This window comes from Micropterus salmoides, unplaced genomic scaffold, assembly GCF_014851395.1.
Source record: "Micropterus salmoides isolate LMB-PRFRI ecotype aquatic unplaced genomic scaffold, ASM1485139v1 Ms_hic_scaffold_4, whole genome shotgun sequence".
NCBI lineage: Eukaryota > Metazoa > Chordata > Actinopteri > Centrarchiformes > Centrarchidae > Micropterus > Micropterus salmoides.
In genome coordinates this window covers 26,479,806-26,506,187 of record NW_024043372.1, presented here as the reverse complement: position 1 = coordinate 26,506,187, position 26,382 = coordinate 26,479,806, and the positions used below count along the sequence as shown (strand labels likewise).

At 40.1% G+C, this 26,382-nt stretch overlaps 3 protein-coding genes across 3 annotated transcripts; 1 reads left to right on the top strand and 2 right to left on the bottom strand.

Moving 5' to 3' along the window:
• Positions 1-2,701: 2,701 nt before the first annotated feature.
• camk2n1 (calcium/calmodulin dependent protein kinase II inhibitor 1) lies at positions 2,702-5,595 on the bottom strand. The gene is made up of 2 exons (XM_038697859.1): positions 4,714-5,595; positions 2,702-3,972 (listed from the first exon to the last, which is right to left on the bottom strand). The coding sequence occupies exons 1-2, from the start codon at positions 4,880-4,882 to the stop codon at positions 3,899-3,901; spliced, it is 243 nt and encodes an 80-aa protein (XP_038553787.1). The 5' UTR covers positions 4,883-5,595; the 3' UTR covers positions 2,702-3,898.
• Positions 5,596-7,164: 1,569 nt separating this feature from the next.
• On the bottom strand, positions 7,165-16,277 carry LOC119885483 (trypsin-like). The gene is made up of 6 exons (XM_038695530.1): positions 16,139-16,277; positions 13,111-13,284; positions 11,629-11,788; positions 9,876-10,017; positions 8,948-9,214; positions 7,165-7,639 (listed from the first exon to the last, which is right to left on the bottom strand). The coding sequence occupies exons 2-6, from the start codon at positions 13,166-13,168 to the stop codon at positions 7,469-7,471; spliced, it is 798 nt and encodes a 265-aa protein (XP_038551458.1). The 5' UTR covers positions 13,169-13,284; positions 16,139-16,277; the 3' UTR covers positions 7,165-7,468.
• A 1,802-nt stretch (positions 16,278-18,079) lies between these two features.
• Positions 18,080-26,045, top strand: LOC119886432 (trypsin-like). The gene is made up of 5 exons (XM_038697150.1): positions 18,080-18,138; positions 18,324-18,474; positions 18,716-18,857; positions 24,448-24,705; positions 25,623-26,045. Exons 1-5 carry the CDS (start codon positions 18,084-18,086, stop codon positions 25,770-25,772), a joined length of 756 nt encoding a protein of 251 aa, XP_038553078.1. The 5' UTR covers positions 18,080-18,083; the 3' UTR covers positions 25,773-26,045.
• Positions 26,046-26,382: the final 337 nt, after the last annotated feature.

Genomic DNA, 26,382 nt, shown 5'->3' with positions numbered 1-26,382 from the left:
CTTGAATTTGAATTTATCTGTCCAGCCTGAGCTGAGCAGCATCTGCTCCATCTCTGTGATAATAAAAGCATTAGGACGTAGTATGTAGTATGTAGCTATGAGGGTTTGTGTGATAAACGCATCACCTGCATTTGAGACGTTGGTATGTTTATCTTTGAGTATGTGTTACGTGTGTCAGCTGGATATGTGTTATGTTATCTAAATCAACTGAGAAATACATCTTTCTGGATTATCAAAGTGATAAAATGCATGATGAGGCAGTCAATAGAGAGGGAGATGGACAGTGAGAAAGTAGGTCTTTGTCAAGTCCACTCAGCACTTTGACACTCATCGAAATATGTGTGAGGAACAAATGAGCAAGAGATATTTGAATGGGTGTCATGAAGCAGAGTGTGGCTCAGGCAGATGTGAAGAGCTGCACTTTTGGATAACTTGTGATGAACTTTGGATTAAGGATTGTGGCCTCCTCTATCGTGATCCTATTGGGTGGTGGCAGGAATTTTAACAGCATTGTAGTTAGTCTTTTAGATAACATTTGATGCATAGTGTAACCATGACACCAGAATGTGTTGGTCCTTAGTTCCTCCCCAGGAGATGTGATTAACATAACAAGAATGTCCCAACAGACTTCACTTTTTTTTTGGTTTGGATTTTATTTGTCATGACATTTAATAAACCTCTAAAATCTTGCATTTTAAACAAAGAACTACAAAAAGTATATTGTTTTTTCAGCCTAGTAAACAGCATTTGCAAGGATCATCATCACTGTCATAAAGTCTTGCTGTTGGTCTTCAAATTGCATAATCAACATAGGTGGAAGGCACAGCCTGATACAAGGTTTTTAACCTCAACAAATGTCAGCTTGATATCAACCAGTTGATAAAGTAGACAGATATTGTACAGTTCCACTGTAGGGTTAGAAGTGTTAACTTTGCAGTCCCTTTGATGCTGAGTTGTCAGCAATGGCATGTACAACACCTTTTCCTCTAGTGCAGTTTTTCTGCATTTGGCACTTTGTCCCCCACCCCCAATTACTGAGACGCAGTGTAATTTGCCGGTGTTTGTGACTGATGCACCTGCAATTCAGCAATTCAGAGTGGTGACTCTGAAAATCCACTCTTCCTTTCAAACCTCTGCTAAAGGTGAAGCATGCTGATAATTGGTATTCAATTTACTATGAGTCACATAGTGGTTTTGATTTACTATGGTTGCACAATTATGTAATGCAGTGAGGAGAAAAGTTTCCAAAATCATGAGTAGGCCTACATGACACCAAATACAACTAAACTATGAAAATGAACAACGAAAAGTGCGCCTTCGAATTGACTGAGAGGCAAATGATGGTACATGTGCACTTTAAACTGATCATTTTTGCAGGACTGTATGTTTCTAAGATTGTGTCCAACCCTTGATCTTCTGCAGAATGTTACTGAATAAGTTATACAGGTTTGCCTATGTGGAAAAAGTATCTGACCTTGTGTTAAGCCTGATTAGAGCCAGACTTGGTCCGATCACATCACGCTTTCACTGTTTTGGATGATAGGATCCACCACACAGAAAATCACCATTACTCCCTTAATGTAACATCCTCTCGTTCTGTGTGAGGGGGGATAGGCTGTTACTGCAGTGGGCGCCGTCATCGTGGTTGACTGCCGTCTTGGAAGAAAGGACTATTTTGGCAGGATAATGCGGTCACGCCACTGAGTGAGTAAGGGGTCTTGAGAGAAGACGGCAGAGATAAGAGAATGGACAACATTCCATTAAAGATAGCGATGGTATCGTGCCGAGGCTCAGGGAAGACTATTCTGCACCGAAAACCCACCGCGGCACCCATCGAGTGTAAGGTGCATCTGTTACCATGGTACCCAGCCCAGGCAGCCCCTTTCATGTCTGTCAAGACTGTGCAGGGAGAGAGCCTAGCAATATGTTAGCCTTTCCTGCAGTTGGAGCTAAAACGGACATGTGTGTGCCTGGGTGCGTGTTTGCTGCATGTACTATATGTGTTCTCAACACACATCCTGGCGGTGTGGGTTTAAGATGCTGTACACTGACAGAGGCTTGTCACACAACATGAATCATTTAGTCACCACAGCAGAGTTGGAAATGTCACGTCTCATCAGTGTTCCTCATGCCTCGGTGGCCCCTGCACCATTTACATCTCTGGCAGTGGAGTTAAAGGGAGGAGTTGATTAAAGAAAGGAGCTGAGATTTTAGATGCAAACAGACATTTATTGCATTGGGAAGCAGTGGTGTACATTTTCCCCCATAGAATAACTTGCAATACTGTAGCACTTTATGAAGTCTGTTGCGCATTTGTCCGAGCAGAGTGTCTCAACTCTCCACTAAACAAATCAAGACAGTGTTGATTTCAAATTCTTGAGTTGATTGTTTGCTCATCTTTCTTCCCATTTCTGTTTCCTTCCATGTCTGATTTTTTCAAGGAATGGGATGCTACTTTCTCACAGTGGAAAATGCTGACTTGACCTTCCTTGGCAGCTAGATAAGCAATCCAATGACAACAGGGGAAACTGTACAAGGAACATTTCCAAAAGTCAGCCAAGCTATTTGCTGTTGTCTTTATCTTTCTCATACAAATCTATATTTTTGTGTTTATGCTACAGTTTTAACAGTTTAGAAACAAAAAAGCAACATCAAGTACATAATTCCTTATTGTAAACCACAATCAACACTAAACAGTAAATAGTACTTTGTCATAATCTTTATTACAAGATATTAGGCCACTGTACAAATCAGTGTGAATCGTACAGTACAACGCAGAATTAAGACTGTTTCTCGAGGTTTGTCATTCAAAGCTGTATACGAGGTGCTTCAAGAATACATAAGAGTTTCAGAACTTCTGCCGTGCATGCATGATTTCATATTTGCCATGCATGAGTTGGTATTTCAGTGTTTTAAGAAAGAGCCCTAAAAAATGGCAACCCAACAAAACAACTGAATTGTATGAGTAAAATGTATAAAGCACAAAAAAGAACAAGTTGTCCAGTACACTATATCCCTCATGAGATTTGGCACACACGATAATGCACAATGCAATATAAATAGTTTATCATAGGGTGTGTACAGTCAAGTTACAGTATTAACCAATCCAGGTGAAAGCCTGGGAAGCTTACAAACAGGTGGGAGGTACACTGTATATAAATGACTCGTTAGCTGCAAAGTATGGTAACAAAAAACACTCAGGCAACATCGAGAATTTGTTAAGTGAAAAAAATGTCACTCTCGTTCACTCAAAGTTTCCTCGACATACAAAAAAACACTCCCTGCAGTCACTGCAAAAGACATATTCCAAAGGATCAATAAATAAAGTCTTCAACACACAGAACAAACCAGTTTACCGCTTCCCACTTTGTGCAAGAAAATATGGGCTACCCTTTCCATATTTACAAACTCTGTTCTTCATTTGCCCTCGATCAAAATGAAGAGCAGAAAGAATGGTACCATAGTTTTGATTGATAAGATATAGGAGAAGTGTGTGCTTTAGTTTTTATATCAGATTTATTTCTGTATCCTGTCCCTGATTTCTGCATTTCGACAGCGTCGCCTCCTTCCTCCACCTTGTTCCCCCCCCTCTTGTTGTCTTCTCCTGCTTTTGGATTTATGGCGAAACCCTGTTGTTGAGGGTGTGTTTGTGTGTGTGTGTGTGTTTCGGGGGGGTGGGGGGGTGGTCCACCTGGGGGTCTCCTTCGCTGCCATCTCCCGCCCCTGCCAGTGTGTGTCACCCAGATGGCCATGACTGACTGGGAGAGGAGGGCGTGGAAGTGTTGCTTGCTGCCACATGAGAGAAAGTGCTTATATACAGTGTCTTTGGATTAAAACTGGTAAATATCGCCATAAAAAATTTCAAGAGTGTCTTTTGGGGGGTGGTGAGCCGAGTGCTCTAAGCCTCTGCCGGGGTCTTCTCTGTTCCATTTTTCAGCGCTTCGTCGTCGCCATTCTCATCCTCAATCACAACTGTGGATGACAGGGGAGAGAGAGTTAATGAGGGGGGCTCATCTTGGTGTGGCGTCTTGAAAATTCACCACGACTGACAGGGGGGCATTAAAGCCCAGAACCATTAGCACTGCCTTCTATGAGCAGAAGTGATGTGTGCATGCATGGGAGAGTGTGCAAAAAGAGAAATATAACCATGAGCGTGACAGTGTGTGTCTGTGTGTGTGTGATGCACATCTGTAAATGTGGATGTCTGAATGTCTGCCTTTCTTCTTGTGGTGCACCTACAGAGGCAATTCTTACACAGCTGCCTGTTTGTCCATGTTGTGTCTGTGCACTACTTTATGTGCAACTGTGTGTCTGTCTGTGCATGTATGTGCCTCAAGGACCATCTCATGGCTTTCATCAGGAAAGCAAAAACAAAGCAAACAAAATCATTATCATACAGTATATAAATCTCAATCATTCATTGGGGAGAGGACATTCAGCACAACTCTGTTGAGCAGCATTCAGAAGGCATTTAACAGCACTGCGCATCCAACTTGTGTTGCAATGCGAATGCAATATTCAAAAGCCCATACATACCACATGCATGCAAACAAAGGGCTAGATAATGTCTCTGATCTTACACTCTAATAAAGTCAAGGCAAAGGTGTTTCCTATCTCGCTCACACAGACATCCTTAATTATGGTCCACCAGTAATCTATGTGCGCATTCAACACATCACCATGCAAACGAAAACGCCTTAATTATATAATTACCCCGTTTGCTCCTGCCTATTTGTCCGAGTTTCGGCGGACGTTTATTCTGTGAGCCACTGAAGAAGTTGTTGGTGTCTTGAAGACGACAGGTGAAGGAAAGGTGTCCCTCGTCGCCCTCATTTCCATAATGACTCATTTTTTCTTCGTTGAAAGGTAGCACTTCCGACATCTCCAAATGCGTCTTTATCACCAAGGCGCACAAACTGAAATGTATAGCTCGTCGCCAAGCTTGCACTCAGCTGTCTATAACAAACAAAAGGGGGTAAAAAACAATGCTATCTGCTGACACGATCTAGCCCTTTCTGTTTACCCCGAAGACACGTGTCTGTCTCCGTAGGTGCGCAACAGAAATAACAGTGAATCAAAATGTCCTCAGTTTCCCCGGTCGTGGAGCTTCGGCAACATTATTCAAAATTTCCAGAAGTCTCTTCTCCGTGCGTATTGCTTTGGAAATGGAGGCGCACATACAACAGAGCCGCGGAGCGTCCGCTGGTTTCGAGCGGCTGAACCCGTCGTACGGAAAATCTGAGGAAGAAATGCAAATTGAGGAGCGATGCAAAACACGGATCCCGGGGAGACCTGGCGAGGGAGCTGTACGGGGCTTTTCTGGTGCAGCCCAGAGAAGCTTCCAGTTGAACTCGTAGTGTGCCAATGTTCCACTCACCGGGATGTAGATGCAATCGAACAAATGGCGATTTTATATTCAAAGACGGCACTTAAATGTGAACCAAATAGGCCTACAGTAGCCTACTTTGGGAAAATGTCGTTTACGCGCCAAGCCACGCTACGCGACCAGACAGAAATGTAAAATCTCCCAACCTGTTTTTACAAAATTACACATAAAGCGATTTATTTGGTCGTAGGAAGAGTGTCCACCGAGACAGCCCTCATCAGAGGATGACAGCTTGTCCATAGGCTGACGCGGCGTTTGGCCCCCTTGGCGCAATACTGAGGGCCTGTGCTTTAACCACACTTTTGTAGAGAACTATAATATCAACATGAAGGGGTTGTACGGAGGTTGAAGATGATCAGCGACCAGCTCCAGGAAGCAGTTGTATAAAACTATCTGGACATTTCCTGTCTAAAACACAAAAGAGTAAAAAAAAAAAAAAAAAAAAATGAAAAGAGGGGGGGGGGGCGAATCCATGTTCCAGATTTGGTGATATTCCAGGTTTTACTGGATAAATTATCCAGATAACTTCGTGAAACATCATATTGAGATGTTAAGAAACACAGTTGGATTTTTAGGCTTCCCAAATAAAACAACACACACACAAAAAGTACAAAAGACAAACAGATGATATATATTCCAGTACTCCTAATATTACCTCCCTAGACACATTTTCATTGATAAGATACCGATTCATAAAAGACATATTGATGATGTTCTCAAATATAATAGGATCCAGTTTGAGAGCATTTTGGTGTTTTTGTCATCACACTAGGTGTAAAGTTACAAGACTGAAAACTGGTCCAGTCCCCTGGGACTGTCTTTAGGTTAAAATCTCCTTGGGTTTACTACCCACTGTCTGCACTGCATACATAAATCTGTCTAGAACAGCTGCACAAAGGGAACTTACAAAACAGATATACAGTAAAGGACGTGGAAGATTGGACAGGTATTAAATCTCGACATGTTACCCTTTCTCAGAGGAACCAACTGTCATTACAGGGACATTGTCATTAAAGGTGATATCCGAGCCTGCAGTAGAGCTTTGATATGCCGTCAACTATTCATAGAGGAGGTGTAGTCATGACACACCTACTCTCCATGGACTTACAGAATGCATGATTTTGTCAGGGTCTCACCTTTCAAATCAGAACATCTCAAGAGCAACTCTTTCATTTCCACAAATATTGTTTCCCAGCATGTGATTATATCATCTGAATTGGTTTCTATATTGATTATTTAAATTCATTAGTGAGTCTTAACAAACTTGCCATCATCAGAGCATCAGACATGCAAACTTTATATATTTTTTTTAAAACAAAACTGTGTTTTGTGCTGCTCGGCAGCTGGTCCAGAGATACTCAGACCCATGAAGGAAGAGGTCAGTATGTCGATTCACAGATTTTTATGAAGTAGTCATCTGATGCTTCATTATTATAGTATCTCCCAGTCAGTTCTCTAGTAATCATTATCTGCTATATAGTCTTCCACTGGGAGTTATTCTAACTACTTATTAACAATTATCAGGTTGTCCCTGATTCATTCCTTACTTGTTCTTTAGTAACTACTTACAGTTTTGTATACCGTATTGTAAAGTGTTCTAACTTTGGCAGACATTTGTGTTCATGTAAGTAAGTTGCCCTGATGCACAAATTCCCCCCAAAATAATTGTTTAACTGAACATATGTGTGCAAAAATTACACTCAGAGTTTAAAAAAAAGGACTGTAGACATTGATCACTCAACTCTGTATTGTTATTTTTCTTTTTTTTTTTCTTCTTCTTTTTTTTTTTTTTTTACAAGATATCAACTTCACATCAGTGAAATTACATACACATCCAACAATGACTGTAGGTGGTAGAGACCTATGTTCACAGATGGATCATTTGAGAATACGAGATGCATCACCATTATATTGGTATTGAAAACATTATTGGAATAATCAGAGCACTGGTTCAGAGGAAGCTGTTCATATTTTCCACAGAACCACCTTTGGTCCATGCCAGCACAAACATTTTTCAGTGGTAAGACTGTTTTTATGACATGAATGGCTACGTTCATCATCTTAGGTTAATCATTATCTTCATCAGTATTTGGTACAGCGTAGGTATGACCGGTAGATGGTTTGGTCAATCCATCGGCGGAATTTGGACACAGCTGTGTAAACTCCTGGAAACTTAGCATCACCGCAGCCGTTGCCCCAGGAGACCACGCCATAGACACGCCCCCCACACACCAAAGGCCCCCCAGAGTCTCCCTGCAAGGACAAGGCCACACTGATCAGTCATGTCACCACGTACCTCATGAAAATAACAGATGAGTTTCTCAGTTAACTTTTAATGTCCGATCGAACCAACGGTTTCAAGAAGCATTTAATACTCCTGTGCCTCAGATGGCCCAACTAAGCTTGGGCTCTTCTTTATTTTGGACATTTAAAAGTAAAATCAGTCAATTTTAACTTAAATAAGAAGATGTAGCTGTAACAGAGAATAACTCCCTAATTCCAAATTAGACTCTATAAAGTCAGACACTTCCTCATAAAAACATCTGAAATACATGTTTTCTTCTTCATGTGACTTTTTATCGCATGTGAAAAATCCACAAACCACATAAGCATATATACGAATTTCATAAATAAATGTGAAATGCTGTTTCACATCTAATAAACCTCATTGGCTTATATGTGGATTATTCACATGTTTCAAAAAGCTTTGATTATTTTACATGTGCGACCTTAAGTGTATCTTGTGGAATATCTGGAAATGTGCCTGCATGTGAGTTTATCACAATTTTAATATGTTTTTGATAGAAATGTGATAAAGTCACTACAGGGAAACCAACAGAGATGTGAGAGACAAAACTGTCTGCTGGTTGGATTAACCAACTCATAATCTCTTGCTGCCACTTGGAAATGCCAACACACAAAGTTGCCTACTGCAGGGTTAAATATAGCACATTTTAATTAGTTATTCAGCGCTTTACCCAAGGCAAAATATAGCCTACTGGTATATCACACATTGAATTTCATGTGATTTTCTTCTCAAAGGTTGGGGCAAAAACTCTTTCTTGATACAAAATAACCAGGCATGGTGTTGTCTGTGGCTATAAATGACTGTACTTCAAAATTACAGTGAGGTTTTCAGCCCTGATGCTGTGTCAGGGTTGCTTTGCTATCTCCTCTGTAACTCTCATAACTAATACAGTACCTGAGGGTGGACTGCCACGTCTGCTTAATAAAAGCTTGTAGCTGAACCAAGACAGACATGATGAACTGTATCCTCATGCTGTCAAGGGGATGAGTGTTATTGTTTGGTTCTAAAGTAAGCTGATGAAAAGAGGAGGACCATGTGCTATTTGATATACACTGGGAACCAAGGCCGGTACCTTGGAGAGTGCATTATTTCAAAAGAGATTTAATTTCAAAGCTCATATGATCACGTTTGTCACAATGGGACAGATTGTACAGCCATTAAAGTGCAACACCCACTTGCCGCACAGCTGAAACTGTTTAAAATAATTGCATGTCATTAGTGAAAGAAGGTATAAAAGCATTTGTCCCCTTTACCTTGCAAGCATCTTTTCCTCCAGTCCTGTAGCCAGCACAGATCATGTTTGCTGTGATGTTTCCATTGAAGGACTCGCTGCTGTTGCACCGTGCAGTTGAAACAATGGGCACTGTGGCTGTCCTCAGGGTGAAGGCGGCCTGGCCTTCACCCAGTCTGTTGTAGCCCCACCCAGACACCTGACACACCAAGCCTTCGACCACCCCTGTCCCCTGCCTGGGCAGAGGCGCCAGCGACACATATTTGTTCAGCACCATTGGGGCTCGCAACTGAACAGAAAACCAGAAAGTGAAGAAGATGAGATGTGAGAAACATTATCAAAATATACAATATTATCTTGATAATTACTAACGTTTCATTAATCAGTATTTTTAGATTAACAATGGATCAATGAGAAAAGGGTTTGCAGTGACAAAGCAACAGAAAATTATCATCCAACCCTGCAGTCCCTGTTGTCTCTATGGAGCCTTTATTCTATTTTTGTATTGTTGTTTAGGTTATACAGGCTGCAAACTCTGCTCTCATCAACCCCATTTTAATTAATAGATTTAGGTAATTGCATAGATTATCGTCCCACCACCGAGTATGAACAGAAACAAAGTACAGAAGTAATGTTCCTCTGAATACCATCCACATATTTATTATAGAATATAGTATCTGTATAATTATCAATGACTTGCTCTTAAATAAAAGTGTGGACAACATCCTAGTTTACCATACAATCAGAAAGTGTTATATACTTTGCATTTATTATTATTATTTATTAGTGATAAGATCTGAGAAAATAAATGATTGCGTCTTGCGTTGAAAGTTCAGGAGATCATAAAAAGGGGACATATTTTAAAGCACAAATAAACAAACTGTAGCTCTTGCAAAATTTTTACTACGTGCATTAATCAAAACATTTTGAATGTTCAAAATCTGCAGTACCTTAATGAGCATGATGTCAGCATTGTTGGTGCTCCTGTTGTAGAGGGGATGTGTGACCAGCCTGTGGGGTTTAGCATACTGCTCAATGCCCTCAAAGGTATTTACGATGTAGTCGCCCGCCACTATCATCATGTGCTCTGCCCTGAAAAGCAGGGCGTTTCCATTTTACATCACATGTATCAACAAATATAGCACTGAATAGATCATGGCCCCAAGATTTCATCATTACCGACCACTTCTAAAGAGACAAAGAGGAGACAAAATAAGCACAGGCCAGTTTTTAACATCATAAACTGGAGCCATCATTATCATGATTTATTCGCCTGTTGATTTATATCCGTGAAAATGTTTTTAGTGTCTTAGTTGAATTGAATAGTATGTCAATTCGCAGGGAAGGTGGGAGTGATGAGAAATGATATACACTGCAAATCATGACAAGGATTCAAAGTCACAGTGAGCACACGGGCTGCCATGAAGCCAGAAACGTTTGTCTGACAGGGAACAATGGCTTACTGTGTGCAGGCAGGGCAAGACGGTACAACAGAAATACGGCCCATTTCCTGGACAAGATCGCGCTTCACACACACACCCACCCACACACACAGAGCGATGATGTGCCAAGGTCAGCTGACTCGACCGCATCTGTGTGCTGTTTGTCTTCCAGCGGCCTGTATACAGGTTTATTTTGCATCATGATCAAGCGGCATCGTCTTGACGTTACCTACCGGTAGCAGAAAAGATGTTTCCTTTAGGCATCTGTTGGAACCATCTGTTGACAATATAAAATCCTGCCAAGGTAGCTTCTACACAGTGACTTCTACAGAGTCAACTGAGTGAATGCCAGAACAATGTCACTGCCTGTGCAAGTGTTTGAGAAACAGATTGATCTTTACCTTAAGTTCAAACACTGACCACTTTCAGGTGACATGTTAGATTTATGAGGGAAGTTGTATTTAAAAATAATATATTCAGGAGGCAGATGATTGACTGATTCTTGCTTGATGAACCTACTAGTTTTGGACTCTCCAGCGCTGCTAGTGAGTTAAATGCTAATGTCTGTACAATAATGCTCACATGAGTTTAGCAGGTATTATGTTTACCATTTTAATCATCTTAAGGGTGGGGTGTAGGGGTCGATTTCTGTAACTTTCTGAAAGTGACAATCCAACATTCACACCTACTTCAAGCCATGATTGAAAGTGAGAAAGTAAGCAGGTTTTGAACTTCTCTAGTTTAATTATTTACACAGCTGTCACTTTTGATGGGAGCAACACGATGAATGTCTTCCAGAAGAATATGACTGAAAATGTGCCCCATGATCCCCACATTTAACCAGTTACTGCTTCTCACCCCTACTCCATTTTCATCTGTCCTTCCAGGCCATTTGGAACAGCTATAAACACTTTCACTTTTAGACATCGTCGAACAACACACCCTATGAACTAGTTACTTTTCACCATAACCTGCCCCTTAGCTTACCATGCTAACATTTGCACTGATGGGATTGTCAGTAGTTATGCAAGTATTCGGTGAACCAAATATTGGACAAATAAACATTTTTACCTGATGATGACTTAAATGCAAAGTTAGGATTCGTCATCTTTGGAATATAAAGGCCCTATAGTTGCTGCAATATTTCAGTCTGGACCAAAGAGGTGAACTCACCTACAATGCCATCTTTAGCATGGCTATACTAAAACAGAAGAAGAAGCATGTAACCTTCTTATTGATGCCAACTATTGAACATTCTTACCCAATGTTACAGTGTGCTGCGGTCAGCACCCAGTACCTGTGAACCAATGATCCACCACAGAAGTGTTGGCCCCTGGTGCTCTGCAGTGACACAATGTATTTGATGGAGTTTGGTGCAGCGATGTGACCACCGACTATGCGGCCCTGCATGAGCACACGGCCTGTAAGGAAACAAAAACATGTACAGGATAGGGCTTGAAAAGGAGCTGTGGCAGGTGGATTTAGAGTTGTTTAATGTGTGACAAGACTTCTTGCAGACGCATTCAACTCTCATCCAAAAAGCTTCTTCAGATCTGACTGACTAGTGACTGACTAAGTCAGAGCTCACAAAGCTAATGAAGAGTGGACATTAAAACCACTTTCACAACAACATACTCCCCCTTTCTTATGTGGAAACGGGCCAAAATACTGTATGTCATGTTCATATGAAAAACTGAAATGGTTCCTTCATGCTTTCTTCTAAATTGCTAAATACCTAAAACATCTTGCATATGTCGTAACAGCTACTCAGGTATGGATTTCAGTCATGCTTAAAATGTCCACCCTATAAAACATAGAGAGCCTTGAGGTAACAAAAGAGAAACATAAAGAGTGAGGCCCTCCTACTCCCCCATTCAAGCCCAGCCTTACAATTTGTGGTTTTCTGTCACCTGGGAAGCCATTTCTGAATGAAAGTAACCGAATATAAGTTAACCTTCTAGGGTACCACTTCATTCTGAAACATTAGAGTAGGGGCTCTCCCTGCCTGCCACATGCAACAGCTAAACTACTGTACATTGCCTTCAGGTACAGTAGGAGACATGATGGAACAGTAAAGACTATTCCCTGGAAACATCTGCAATTCCTTACTGTAACAGTGGATGGAAATACATTTGGATTTTTGATGAACACTGTTAATCACAAATTAAACTGCTGACCCTATAAAGTACAGGAAATAAATTTAAAGAAATAGTTTTGGGAAATATGTGTATTTGCTTTTGCATTTGTTGAATCCATACAAAAATGATAATTTACCATTTTACAGGGGGTTATGTGCATAACCAGTTGCCAACGTAGAGTTCAGGACGTTACCGCTCTCAACCAAAAGTCTGGCAAATAATCCTCTGTAAAAGCAGAGTTGTCATTTTTTCACTTGTATGGATGAAACAAAAGTGATATAACTTGTCAGTGTGATTTAGAAGTGCTGGTAAACTGCTTTGGACAGAGCCATGTTAGCGGTTTCCCCCTATTTTCAGTCTTTGTGTTAAGCTAAGCTAACCGGCTGCTGGCTTTAGCTTCATATTTACCGCAGAGACATGAGAGTGGGATTAATCTTCTCATCTGTTAGCAAGAAAACTAATATAAAAGTGTTCATTTAAAAAAAGGTTTAAAACTTTTAAGTTGGACACCTCTTATAAATGTATTCCAACAGATATATAACAGATTCCAACAGAACAAATCATCACATATTTTGTTCACAAAACTGAAAAAAACGTGTACTCACTGTGGACAGTCATGAGGTCCAGTAGCACACAACCTAAACACATGAGCAGACTCATCATAGCTGTGAAGGTTTCAGGCCGTTATCCTACACCATACCAGCAGCTGAACTACTGCAGCCAGACTGCCAGTGTCCTCTGCTCCTATCTGCCGGCCCAGCCTGGTCATCCACTCCTCTCTGGAAACAGTAGGAGTAAGTCACTTCAACCTTTATCCTCGAGTTTCCTCTGGAAAAAAAAGTTTTTAATTTCATCCTTCCACATGCAGCACCAAGGTCCAACACTGCAGCATTGATTGAAAAGGAAAAAGAAGAATGAGAGCTACCAAGTTCACCTTCAAAAACTACCCAGCGCCCCCTGCCACCCCAGCACTATCAAAACTCTTTCTCCTGACCCTCCTGACTTGTCGAAAGGCCTTACATTGTTGCCATGGCAACACTGGGTACAGAGCCGAGCAGGTTCATCTATACTGTATCAGCACGCTCTGTCTGTGTCACCACCCAGGCTTATCCGTGCTGAAATGTTTCAGTAGCCTACTGTGTCTGTGTGTGTGTGTGTGTGTGTGTGTGTGTGTGTGTGTGTGTGTGTGTGTGTGTGTGTGTGTGTGAGTGTGTGTTCGCATGGCTTTGTTTTGTAGCTGTGGGGAGATTCAAGTCAAGACAACACAGAAGTATTATACGCAGCCGAGACGCACAATTGTTCCTCTGTATGAGTGTGAATCATGACTCATTATTGAATCTGTGTCTGCAATGATAATAACTCATAATCATCAGCCTGATCATCGTCATCGTCATCTTTATTATCATAATCATCATCGTCAGCCTTCTGGCAAGTCAGCATCATCCACAGCATGGGAGAAGAATCTCGCCTGACCTCCTCTTGTCCCACATTTAGAGTGAGCTGAATAATTGATGCATCACACAGCAGAATGGGAGAGACGGCTTTGTGTGGCCTCCCACTGTCAGGTGTTTCCTGGACCAAACACTCGCCTGACTTCACAGACAATCACAAAAACAGACAAACATAACTCATGCAGATATTTTGGAAATATTGGAAATATTTAACCTAAAGTTGGTCTTCGCAATAGGAAACCATTGTTAAGGGGTCAGCTGTACATAGCAATGAAACATAACTTTTAAAACTGCTACTGTATATCGTGATGAAAACTGTTGACAGCAGGGTCTGTACATTATCCAGAGTACTGGGGAATATTTCTGGAAAGAAGAAATGTTGCTAGCATCTGATGAGATGTGATTTTGTGCTTGTGTTATTTTAAAGATAGGGTAAAAAGATAGGATAAAGAAAAGTTTGGAATTTAGTTGAAAGAGACAAGAGAGTGAGCCATGAAGGGCTGGGGAGAAAGAGGGGATTAATTGCCCCAAAGGGACCCGGGGTCCAGTCAACCCCGGGCCACTATGGTAAGGACTTATCATTGATACATGGTATATGTTCTACCAGGTGAGCTACGGAGGCGTGTCTCTCTTTCTCTTTGTGATGTCTGAACTACGTAGAGGGAGGGATGAGCTATGTTTATTTACATAGCCTCTAGAGGGAGGCTATGTATATAAACTTTACTAACTTACTAACTTTACTACTATAAGCAGTAGTTTAATATATTGGGAAATACACGTTCGCTTTCTTGACGAGAGTTTGTTGGGAAGATCCATACCGATGTCGTATCTGTCCGTTAGCCAGTGACTCCAGGAAGTTGCTGCTCCAGGACTAGAAATAGTTAAAACAAGTAACTTCCCATTAGGCCACAAAGTCATGTTTACAGTGTACAGATTAAACAAACAAGAAAATGGAAGAAAGAAAAAACACAGCAGCACAATGCAAGTCCCACATAGAGATACAAAATATATTATAAACATCAATAATAATAATAATGTGAATACTAATAATAATTGTAGGGGCAGCAAGTGGCTTGTAACCACAGATCCAGACTCTACAGCTCCAGTGGCAGAAATACCTGAAGAAGGAAAGAGGAGAGACCAGAAGGCACAAAACTATGGGAGAGGGAAGAAGTCGAGTTAGTAACATGCATTAAAGGGATAAGAATGCATACAGATGGAGAGGGATAGAAGGAGAGAAGCTCAGTGCTTCATGGGAAGTTTCACAGCAGTCTATGCCTATAGCAGTGTAACTAAGTGATGGTTCAGGACTCACCTGAGCCAGCCCATAAGCTTTATCAAAGAGGAAAGTCTTACGCCTGCTCTCAAAGGTGGAGATGGTGTCTGCCTCCTGAACCCAAACTGGGACCTGATTCCACAGGAGAGGAGCTTGATAGCTGAAGGCTTGCTTAGGCCTGCTTCCAGGCTTTATGCTATGCTAAGATAAGCATTAACTTAAGGGATAAACATGAGAGTGGTATCAATCTTCTCATCTACAGTAACTCTTGGCAAGAAAGTGAATAAGCATATTTCCTAAAATGTCTAATTATTCTATTAAATGTACTTTTTGATCCTGTGAGCTAGGGCTGGGTGATATGACAACGATATATTTGAGATTACATTAATTGGTCAACCATCAGAGAATTGCCGTTTACACAGAGCTATCTATATCTGTAACATCTCAGAATGTATCCAGCCATTGTGGGAAATGTTAAAAATCAAAAATCCATTGCTTTGCAGAAATAATAATTATTATTGGATTTATATGATTTTAGCATGAAGTAGGCAACCTTTATTTGCCAGGGATTAAATTTGCTGGATTAGACAAAAACATTCCTGTCTGGTTGTTTTTACATAAAATTTACTTTAAGCACCACAAATTATTACATTCTATTCACCCCAATTGTATTACATTAACATTTTCAATTGGTTGAGCTCAAACCTTCACAATATTAAGATTTTGCGATGTGTGAATGTGTTTTATTAACAGGCAGCTATAAGTTAGTGTGGCTGTGTCAACGATACTCAACACAGTGTGAATTTAAAGATTAAATCAGTGGCCAAATAGAGACATATTCAAGTCAATATACAAGTCTCTGTGTGCTGACTACATTTAAGTGACACCTGCTCCTCTCAGACTTACCACTGCAAAGTTCTGTGCAAGACATCCACCTCACAATCTCTCTCTCTCACACGCACACACACAAACACACAAAGGCATCCTTTTTGTCATCTCAGCTTTGCACAAAGGGAAAACGGAGCACGCTATCTCCTTTCACCCTAACAGTTGGAATGACACCTTGGGGAGTGTAGACTGCATGAAAGCTATGAGTTACTAACCAAACACCACTGTGTTTAGGACTCAGATTAGTAAAAAAAAAACACCTGGGAAAACACCTAGACTAGAGACCATGGGATCACACCAGCTGCCTGCTATGCCAAATCGGTGTGCATGGTGCAATGGAACACGTGCCATGAAAGAAGTAAGTCTGGCGAAACAGTGCTAGATTTATTCAACATGCCTAACCGTCCTCGCAGGTTAAGCTTTTAACCTATGTTAGTTGGGACATGTGTTTTTCTGAATATTCCCTGATTTGAAAAAAGGAATGTACAACATTAAACATCGTTACTTGTGACTGTAAAATGATTCAGCACTGGCAAGATATAAATGATGAGTTGTTTGGTGAGAAAAATTGTTTTTTGTTTTGTCGGCCTGGATCTTACCATCTTGGCAATGAAGGTGGGCCAGGGGATTAAAGTTGGGGGATAATTTCCCCTTCCCTACTTCTTTCCCTACTACTTCTGACGCCCTTGCTCGGACCACACCCATCTTCGACCTTGATCTTCATTTTGATCCCAACTACACACCTGCTGCATCTCGCACGGTTGAGAAGCTATCACATGGACAAAATCTGTCTACAGACAAACAGACATACAAACACCTGGTGAATACTCAGAACTGCTTCTGAGGTATAGTTCCCACTACAGTAGGTGTCTTCAGGACCACATTTTGCCATTATGATACACACATACAGACAGGCAGACTCACAAGGTGAAAACAATACCTGTATACAACAACAGCATGTCTGGCAAGTATATTCTATTGTGTCTCTGGCTTGTTGGGTTTCATCTCCATAAAGCTTCACTTTGTCTTCACTATTAGACAATAGGCTGAATCTGTGAAAAAGAGCCTAAGAAAGAGAGGCGCGATGAAAAAGAAGACTGCAGGTTTTTTTGTTTGTTTTTGTTTTTTCATGTACTGGGTCACACTCTTCTGTGTGTGAGAGACACTTAGATATATGGCGGACAATGGCAGGGAACAATGAGAGTGACAGGCATGGTTACAGTATAAAAGAGGCCTGAGAGTTCTCAGGATTTACTGCATGTCCCGGTATGAGAGGAGTGTGTGAGGGTGTGTGTGTGCCAGTGTGTGGACGCTGGACTTGGATTTTTTCTCACTTGACTCTTGATAAGGTGAGACAGCTTTGTAGCAAATGGAATTTAGTTTGATTGTCAAAAGTTGTTAATTAGTTGTGGATTAAGGGAAGAGTATCAACTGGAGTTTAATCAGTGATTTGGGGGATTTAAAGTTTGAATGAAACAAAAACACTTGAATTGAAATTACTTTTTTATTTTGGAGTGAAGAAGCAATGCAATGAATAGGAAGTCTTTCCCCCGTTTATACTTAATTTTTAACTATGCACTGCAATTATAAAGTATAAACCAGTGGACAAATCATTAGTTGTAGTTCATGTCTCAGTGTAGTTCGTGTCTCAATTCTGATTTTTCCCTCTGAAGAAGAAAACCCTCAGTTGTGCAGAAGCTACTACATTTATGCTTAATTATCTTACATGTAAGATACTTTACTACTACTTAAGAATTTTTACATTTGATAATACATTTAAACAATCATATTAACCTGTGCACAAAAGTACATGAAGAGTGCAATATAATAAAAGCGTGACACAAGCCAATGATATCAAAGTCTTTCCTTCCACTTTTACTGGAAACTTTTACCTGTTTAGGGCCTGTGATACTGACCACTTCAATTCATTCTTTCTTTCTTTCTTTCTTTGGTAGCCACTAAGATGAACATGATTCCATCATGTCACCTCTCACTGCTCCTTTTGCTTGCTGTAACAGGTGAGTAACATTGGCATCTGAGAATACCTTTACAGTGCATACTGTCTTTTTAGCGTATAAACCTTCAGTCACACAGGGCTGACTTCATGCAACAAGTAAAAAATAAAAGCTATGAGCTTATTTCATATGTTTCATGAATTCATTAATGATTTCGGTCTTTTGTGTCTAATCCCCTCCCCGGCTAGATGTGTACGGGGTGAGAATCATCGGGGGTGATGAGGTATACCCCTACTCCATCAGGTATCAAGCCTCCCTCCAATTCATGAACCTACACTTCTGCGGAGGCACCCTCATCCACCCGCAGTGGGTGGTGTCTGCTGCCCACTGCTGGAGACCGTAAGTTACTGCAGTTTTACACCTGTGGCACATGGGCCAGATTTACTTTCCGTGTTAGCACATTCTGCACATTGTATTCAAACCCCAAAGCTGTATAGTAGACAGAGTATTAAAATGATCTGGAGTTACTGTTACATGACTTTGAAAGAAATGTTGGATTGCCTGATCTGCAGCTGATGAACAATTGTGCTTCAAAGCACCTTAACAATCTGGTCCTTTGCCTTCTTATGTGCTCTTTTAGGGGTGCCATGATCCAAGTGGTACTGGGTGATCACAACATCTTTGAGGTGGAGGGCTTTGAACAGAGGTTCAATGTCTCCTTAGTCATCAGGCACTACCAGTACTCATACTGGACATTTGACAGTGATATAATGCTGCTGAAGGTAAGGGATCATTGTGCAATATGAGATAGGGTTGGGTTTTGATACAGATACGGATTTGATGTGGATTTGAAGGGCGTGAGTTGAAATGATAATGATCTGTCATGTTCCACATCTGCGCTGCTTCTCAAGGCACCCTTCACAGAGATGTGTCATATCATGGAAAACACAAAAATAAGCATTATATTGTCAATGCTTACTAATTGGCACAACTAAATGCACAACAATGATTGTTTACCATAGACTGTATAAAAGATGTTTACCTACTTCCTCCCTAAACCCCACATGGTGGGTATCAATGCTGGATTCAGAATAAATAGAGAAAATGGTTTTGAGGTCAGAAAGTACATTTTTTGACCCATATTATGTTTTGTTTAGTATCTATACTACTGCAGGTACAATTTCTGACCTGTATTTTTTCTACGTTAATCAAACTATTATGCTAATATAAACAATGGCTGACAGGGGTGGGTGGGTTGGAACACTTCTTTAAAAAGTGTTACACTGTTGGTAATGTATTATTCCATTATTCCATGCAGAGTACAATCTAATATACATGTTATCTCAGCCAGTAGAAATCGAAACCAACATTGGGTTATGCTGTAGAAAATGTGACCAGTGTTTGAGGTGACAGACCAAAGTACAAAATGATGATTTTGCTTCAATCTGTCAATTTTCAGATTTAAGAACTATTATTACCATACATTCATTAAATTTGTATAAAACAATCTTGAATGATAATATAAACACAATATTTTGTCTGTTCAGCTTCAGATCCTGTAAATTTCATCTTTGTTAGCACTTTCCAAGTAAAAGTTTGACCAGTCTATTTAAAACTCTCCATATTGAATCATATATCATTTAAACATTTGTTTTCTCAAACACAATGTTAGCTAGTCCATATATCATACATCTATAAGAGATAAGTTCATGTGACAAACATTAATTTATATGCTAAGTGTGTTTCTATTGCCTTAGCTAATCTTTAACAGCCGTTTTCTCAAAATGTCATGTTTCCTGTAGGCCAAGTCTTATTCCTGGCCCTTCAAAGCAGTTAGAGCATCTTTTAAACATTTTTATAGCAAGACATTTACAAAGGTATTCTAAAATATCTTTTATCATTCTCATTTTATGTTGCCTTTTATCTCTAAAATTGTGGAAAAAAGGGTCCGTCACACACATGACTGGTGTATTTTAAATAAATCCATGAAAAAACAGTATTTTGATAAACTGTTCTGTAAATGTCTGGCCATTAGGTATATTATCACTATAAAACAAAAAAAAAATCATCTGAGTCTTAGCAATGTGCTGGAAAATGTGTGTGATATGCAAATTAGAGCACATTAATGAGAAAATTCATATTTGCATGTTAAAAATAAAATACATAAAAATTATAATTAAAAAAAATTCTATTTATGAATACTATCAGCTTGTAAAATTTCATTGTGATATGACTAAATTTGGCAAAAAAGCCTAGACTGTGGTGTCTTGCCGTTAGAGAGAATGACGTACAGTAACTGCATTATTATTATTATTATTATTATTACATAATGATAGCAAGTAATGGTTTTAGATAAAATCTGCTGTCATTTAGAAGAAACATTTAGAAAAGTTGATGCTGACTGAGGAAATTTAGGTCTTGAAACTAACTTTTTCACCACCTTTCCAAATTTCACAAGGGGGAGCACTAATGTCATTCCACAGCAGCCACACTGACAAGGCTTCATGCAGATGTATCCTCAGACATTTTTTGTTTATTGGCCTCTTCAATGCAGGTATCTGCTGCTGCCAATTATCTCAAAATGCCAGATATTGTCCCGATTAACCGGCTGACTGATTGATATCGCTAAGTTACACAGACAAGATGTTCTTTAATCAGGTACATTGTATTAGTGCTTTTTAAGTATATCTTTTAGTATGTTTGTTCCAGTAGATTAATTTACATACATACGGATCTATCAGACATAGTCTGTTACTGAGAGAGAGACTTAGGTAAAAGTTTGAAGACTCAAGCTAAAAAATTCAGAAAGGTAATAATTGCTGAAGAAAAAGTGTTACAATCATACCTGGTCTCCCCTACTCATTACACAGGGTTGCCCCAATCAGAGTTTTCTTTATTGGCTAGTTTTCTATTATAGGATTGTCATCATCTATAATGTTTAAGCAGCATTTCTGTCATAGTTGGTTGATGTGGAGTTGCTTTTAACTATTTTATAAGGTGTTGGGCAGTTTAAGCTGCAAAAACCTCAAGCATATAACTACATTTCTGTCTATAATTGAGTCCTATGTATGTTAATACCAAACACTGTATAAAAATTCCTAAAAATAAGATAATTATGTCTATATATATTTTGTCTCAGTGCTGGAGGTTCTTGACTCGTTTACAATAACTGTGACTTCATACACACGATCCACATAATACAAGTCTTAAATAAAGTAAATAAATGAAAGGTTTATTGAACTACTAACTACACACACACGCACACACTAATAATAACCACCAGACACACTAATGAATGGATGAATGCAACCATGAATAAATTCAGTATGAACACAGCGACGAACATGCCAGATGATGCAGTTAATGAGTATCTTGGCAAGCTGTATTAATTTGCGTTAATACAGGAGACCAAAACTATAGTATTGACCAGTGAAATCACTTTAATGCAGCGTTCAGCAGCTGAGAGGTTATTGGGAAGCGCAAGTGAAATACTTTACAATGATCATGATTACTGTGTTGAAGTTTCACACCTGGTGGTTCAGATGGCCAGGAGAGAAGTAGCTCTGCAGGGGGAAATAGCAGCAGTGCTCCCAGGGAATTATTGGTGCGATCGGTCCCACTTCGCAGCTTGGCCAACTGATATGTTTCTCTCTCTCTCATGTGGGACTCCCAGGAGCTCTCTGGCATTTGCTGGCATTCTCGATCCCACGTGACAATTCTCTCCGTTCATCAGACAGCATCTTCACAAACCCCCACTTGGCTGTGTGTAATGGCACCATGGGGGCTTTCCAGTTCAAATTTTTGGTTATGTTATAGTACAGACGTTGAGTAGCCAGAATGGAGCAGATTTCTTGTAGAAGGTTTCTTTCTTTCAGAGTTAGTTGGGTGCTGGCCTTCAGCACTATCGAGTCATGCACTCCCCATGACCTCTGAAGTTGTGCTGTGGTATCTGGCACCAAGACGTTAGCAGCAGATCCTTTAAGTCCTGTAAGTTTTGAGTTGTGTCCTCCATGGATAATACTTGCTTATCCAGCACATCCCACAGATGCTCCTTTAGATTGAGATCTTGGGAATTTGGAGGCCAAGTCAACGTCTTGATTTCGTTGTTGTGTTCTTTAAAACCATTCCTGAACCATTTTTGCTTTGTGGCAGGGCGTGTTATCCTGCTGAAGGAGGCCACTGCCATCAGGAAATATTATTTCCATGAAAGGGCGTACATGGTATGCAACAATGCTTAGGTTGGTGGTATGTGTTTATGTAACATCCACATGAATGGCAGGAGCCAAGGTTTCCTGTAGAACTCTGCCCAAAGTATCACACTGCCTCCGCCATCTTACCTTCTTCCCATAGTGCAACTTGGTGGCATATGTGTTTCCCAGGTAAGTGACGCACACGCACCCGGCCATCCACGTGATAAAAGAAAACATGATTCATCAGACCAGGCCACCTTCTTCTATTGTTCTGTGGTCTACTACTGATGCTCACCTGTCCATTGTAGGGTCTTTCAGTGTAGACAGGGGTCCGCATTGGCTAAGCAGCCCCAAACGCAACAAACTGTGATGCCCTCTGTGTTCTAACACCTTTCTATCAGGACCTGAATTAACTTTTTCAGCAATCTGACCTACAGTAGCTCGTCTGTTGGATCGGACCACACGGGCCAACCTTCGGTCCCCATGTGACATGACCCTGTCGCTGGTTCACCACTTTTCCTTCCTTGGGACTTTTGAAAAGTACTGACCACTGCAGACTGGGAACACCCCACAAGAGCTGCAGTTTCGGAGATTCTCTGACCCAGTTGTCTGGCCATCACATTGTGGCCCTTGAGAACCAAATGTTCACTTGCTGCCTAATATATCCCACCCACTGACAGGTGCCATGGTCACAAGATAATCAGTGTTATTCACGTCACCTGTCAGTGGTCATAATGTTATGGCTGATCGATGTACATGCGCAACACATTAAATGAGTAAAACACAGTAAACTCAATACATATCAGGGTCAATACCATGTCACGGACATGATTCTATCACTCCTGTGGGAGAGAAACAAACAGGCACATACTCTGTGTGGGTGAATCTGTAAACAGTTTTGTTAGTTCAGTTTCTGTTATGATGACAAGTGACACATAAACTTACCCCATGCGTTTTAATCTCTAGATATACAGTCTGTATATGGGTGTAGCAAATTAAATAGGAAAAATAGATTTACAACAGTAATTATCTTAATACAACAGATCTTTTTAATACAACATCCCTGCCAAAGGAATGCTAAAGGTGAGGGGGAGAGGGGAGCAGACACAGGCATCTTCCTACCAGTTCACTTTCTACTATATCTGCCTCAAAATCAGCACAAACCTTTACATTCTTCCTATAGTGTCACATATCCAATTGTGTACATTTGATTTTGTATTGCAATGCAATTTCCTTTGTTCCTGGTACTCTGCATGAGCTCTTGATGAAGTTCATATCCTGGAAGGTAGAGTCTTCAGTTTATCAAGTTACTTCAAGTCATACATTGTTCAGGGTGTCACTTAACTTTTCAGTGTCCTCCCTGAGGTTTGGTTGGGTGTGATTTATGATCCAGAGGTCCTGTAAAGACAGGGTGTTTGGGGGAAGTGCAGCCTTGAGCCCTAACAGAGCCTGTTTCATAACCCAGAAGCCATGTTGACAGGGAAGGTAAATTTATTTACAGACTAGATAAGAGGGGCGTTTCTTTCACTAAACAATGGATCATGTTTTAGAAGCCAATCAGATGTTTTGTGAGGAATAATATGCAAAATAATTAGTAGCTAAAGGTGTCAGGTGAATGCAGTGGAGAAAAAAGTAGAGTGGAGCTTCTGTTCACCAGTTATTCATTTTATAAGTTACCTCACTATTGACCTGCCTATCACACAGTAGAAAGCATCTTAAAGTAAGTCTAGTGACTTCACTTCCAATCAGTTAAAACACTGACTCATTGCTTTTTATTGTGCATATCAGGAATTTTCTATGGAGCTGAAGTTTCCGTGCACTGTAACAATTTTACCATTGAAACTCATTGACAAATTATTCTTACTATCTATTGAACTAGAGACCTGTTGGAGACACAGTTGCATTCAACCCGTTAATTGCATAATCAGCTTCACTTGTTCATCTTTTCTGCCTCAGCATCTGTTCTTGTTTTATTCACTGTTGTATGTATTGCTTTAATGACATTTTTATGAGTCACCAATCAATGGCACAGATGGCAGAGATGGTCATATAGAAGAACAATAATCCTGTTTCCTCACATTGTAGAAACTCCTTTTATAATGCAAAGAGAAAATGTACAATGCTGCCTTTTGTTTAAGCTTTTTATCTTGACTGACTGAAGGATATGTTCTGTGTTGGTCAGTTGGACCGTCCAGCTATCATCAACACCAGGGTCCAACCGGTCTCTTTTCCAAACCCGGACTCACCCCCGTTGGCTGACCGCACCCGGTGCACAGTCAGTGGCTGGGGTGTGACCTGGCTCGACAGCAACAGCCTGTCACCTGTATTGAGGTCTGTGGATGTGGACATCTTTTCCAACTGCCGGTACTACTACTACTTCAGGATCACAGACAACATGGTCTGTGCTGGCTCTATTCTTGGTGGGAAAGACTCCTGTCAGGTGTGGCCCAAATTCATGTCGTTCGAGAGGTAGAGATTGAAATGATGGCAAACAAACAAAAAAAAAGATCTACAAATTTAGCAGTAAACAGGGAAAAAAATAAGAAAGCTTAAAACATATGATAACTGATGATGAAATAATGTGATCTGAAAATTACTTAAAATCGTATATGTGAAAGTAAAAATAATGTTGGATGTTAGGATGAGGTGTCACAGTAGAGTAGAGGTTGCTACAGTTTTATTCACTACAATATTTTATAGGTGCCCCAACAGCCCCGACCACCAAAATTCAAATCACAGGACTGAAACTTGTTATTACTCTAAAATTGATTGACAACAAAGAACAATTTGTATCTTTCTGATACTGTTAAAGCATCTGCCATCCCGATGTGTGAATGTAGACATCGTCCAAACTCTACTGAACATAGTATTTCTGCTGCTCCCTGATAATAGATACCTGCTGATACCTGTTCAGCAAAAGAAATATAAGAAAACTGGACTCTGATGGTAACTTGTTTTAACAAGCTAGATAAAAGGTAATGCCCTGGCAGTGGCAAAAAGCTTTGGTTTAATATTTGATTTGATTACATTAATGTTAGGTTATAGGTATAGGTTTAGGTAATATTTCATTGCTGCTGTGTAAAGGGATTACTGCTGGTAAAAAGCACATTATTTGTTTAAAGTGTTTGCAAACCACATGTTATTGCACTTTTGTGTATATAGCAGTACATTTAAATTACAAGTGCGCAATACACTACTTTACAATTCATTATTCAATTTTGCGCTTAACAATGCGATTAATCGCAAGAAAATCATGTGATTAATCGCAATTAAAAATTTTAATTGTTGCCCAGCACTAATTAAAATGCGTTTAATTTCCTGAACAAAAACATTAACTGGTTACTTTTCCATCCTCAGGGTGACTCAGGAGGGCCTCTTGTTTGTGACGGCAAATTTGAGGGAATTGTATCTTGGGGCGCCAGGTGTGCCTATGCTTACTACCCTGGCGTCTACACCAAGGTCAGGAACTACCTCGGATGGATCACCTTGGTCACCCAGAACAGCTAATGAGACTCTTGATTACAAGATCACCAAGGACTCTACTCTGAAGATTGGGTGGATCCTAATGGCACCAAAGGCATTAATGGATTTTTTTTTGTTGTCTTTCATATAAACATAATTATATCTTCTAAAAAAAAAAAAGAAAGTGTCTGTAACATACATTCCATGACTGACTAAACCCCCTACTTAGTGAAAATCACCCAATAAAGAAGACTCAGGTTGTTAAAAAAAAAAACATAAACCAAGTCTGACATATATATGCAACAAATGCACTTTGTATTTTATAGTTATTCTAATGTGTTTTTAGTGTTTTCCAGAAATGGTGTAAAACCATGTCACACCCATTTCAGGGATAATTTTGGTCTTTGAAGCCTCCATTTCTCCACTGACTCTGAGCTCAAAGAGAAGCTAGACTTAACAATAAAGATGTATTATTTTCTGTTTCCTCTGTTATTGGTCATCTATCACACCCTAACACACAATAGACACGGAACAAAAGCGAAAAAAACTTTTTTCCACAGACAGCTTTAGAGGTGAGTCACAGCAACCTGCCTGAACCGTCTGCGCAAAATGAATACTGGCAACAACAAAACTGCCTCCCGTTGCCTCATGACAG

Coding starts and splice junctions, on each gene's coding strand:
- LOC119885483 (XM_038695530.1), bottom strand. CDS start 13,168: ATGATGAGTCTGCTCATGTGTTTAGGTTGTGTGCTACTGGACCTCATG. Junction 9,215..9,875: donor CTGACATCATGCTCATTAAG/GTACTGCAGATT, acceptor TTTTCTGTTCAG/TTGCGAGCCCCAATGGTGCT. Junction 7,640..8,947: donor GAGGAAAAGATGCTTGCAAG/GTAAAGGGGACA, acceptor TTGTCCTTGCAG/GGAGACTCTGGGGGGCCTTT.
- LOC119886432 (XM_038697150.1), top strand. CDS start 18,084: ATGAACATGATTCCATCATGTCACCTCTCACTGCTCCTTTTGCTTGCT. Junction 18,475..18,715: donor GCTGCCCACTGCTGGAGACC/GTAAGTTACTGC, acceptor GTGCTCTTTTAG/GGGTGCCATGATCCAAGTGG. Junction 24,706..25,622: donor GTGGGAAAGACTCCTGTCAG/GTGTGGCCCAAA, acceptor TTCCATCCTCAG/GGTGACTCAGGAGGGCCTCT.
- camk2n1 (XM_038697859.1), bottom strand. CDS start 4,882: ATGTCGGAAGTGCTACCTTTCAACGAAGAAAAAATGAGTCATTATGGA. Junction 3,973..4,713: donor AATAGGCAGGAGCAAACGGG/GTAATTATATAA, acceptor TGTCATCCACAG/TTGTGATTGAGGATGAGAAT.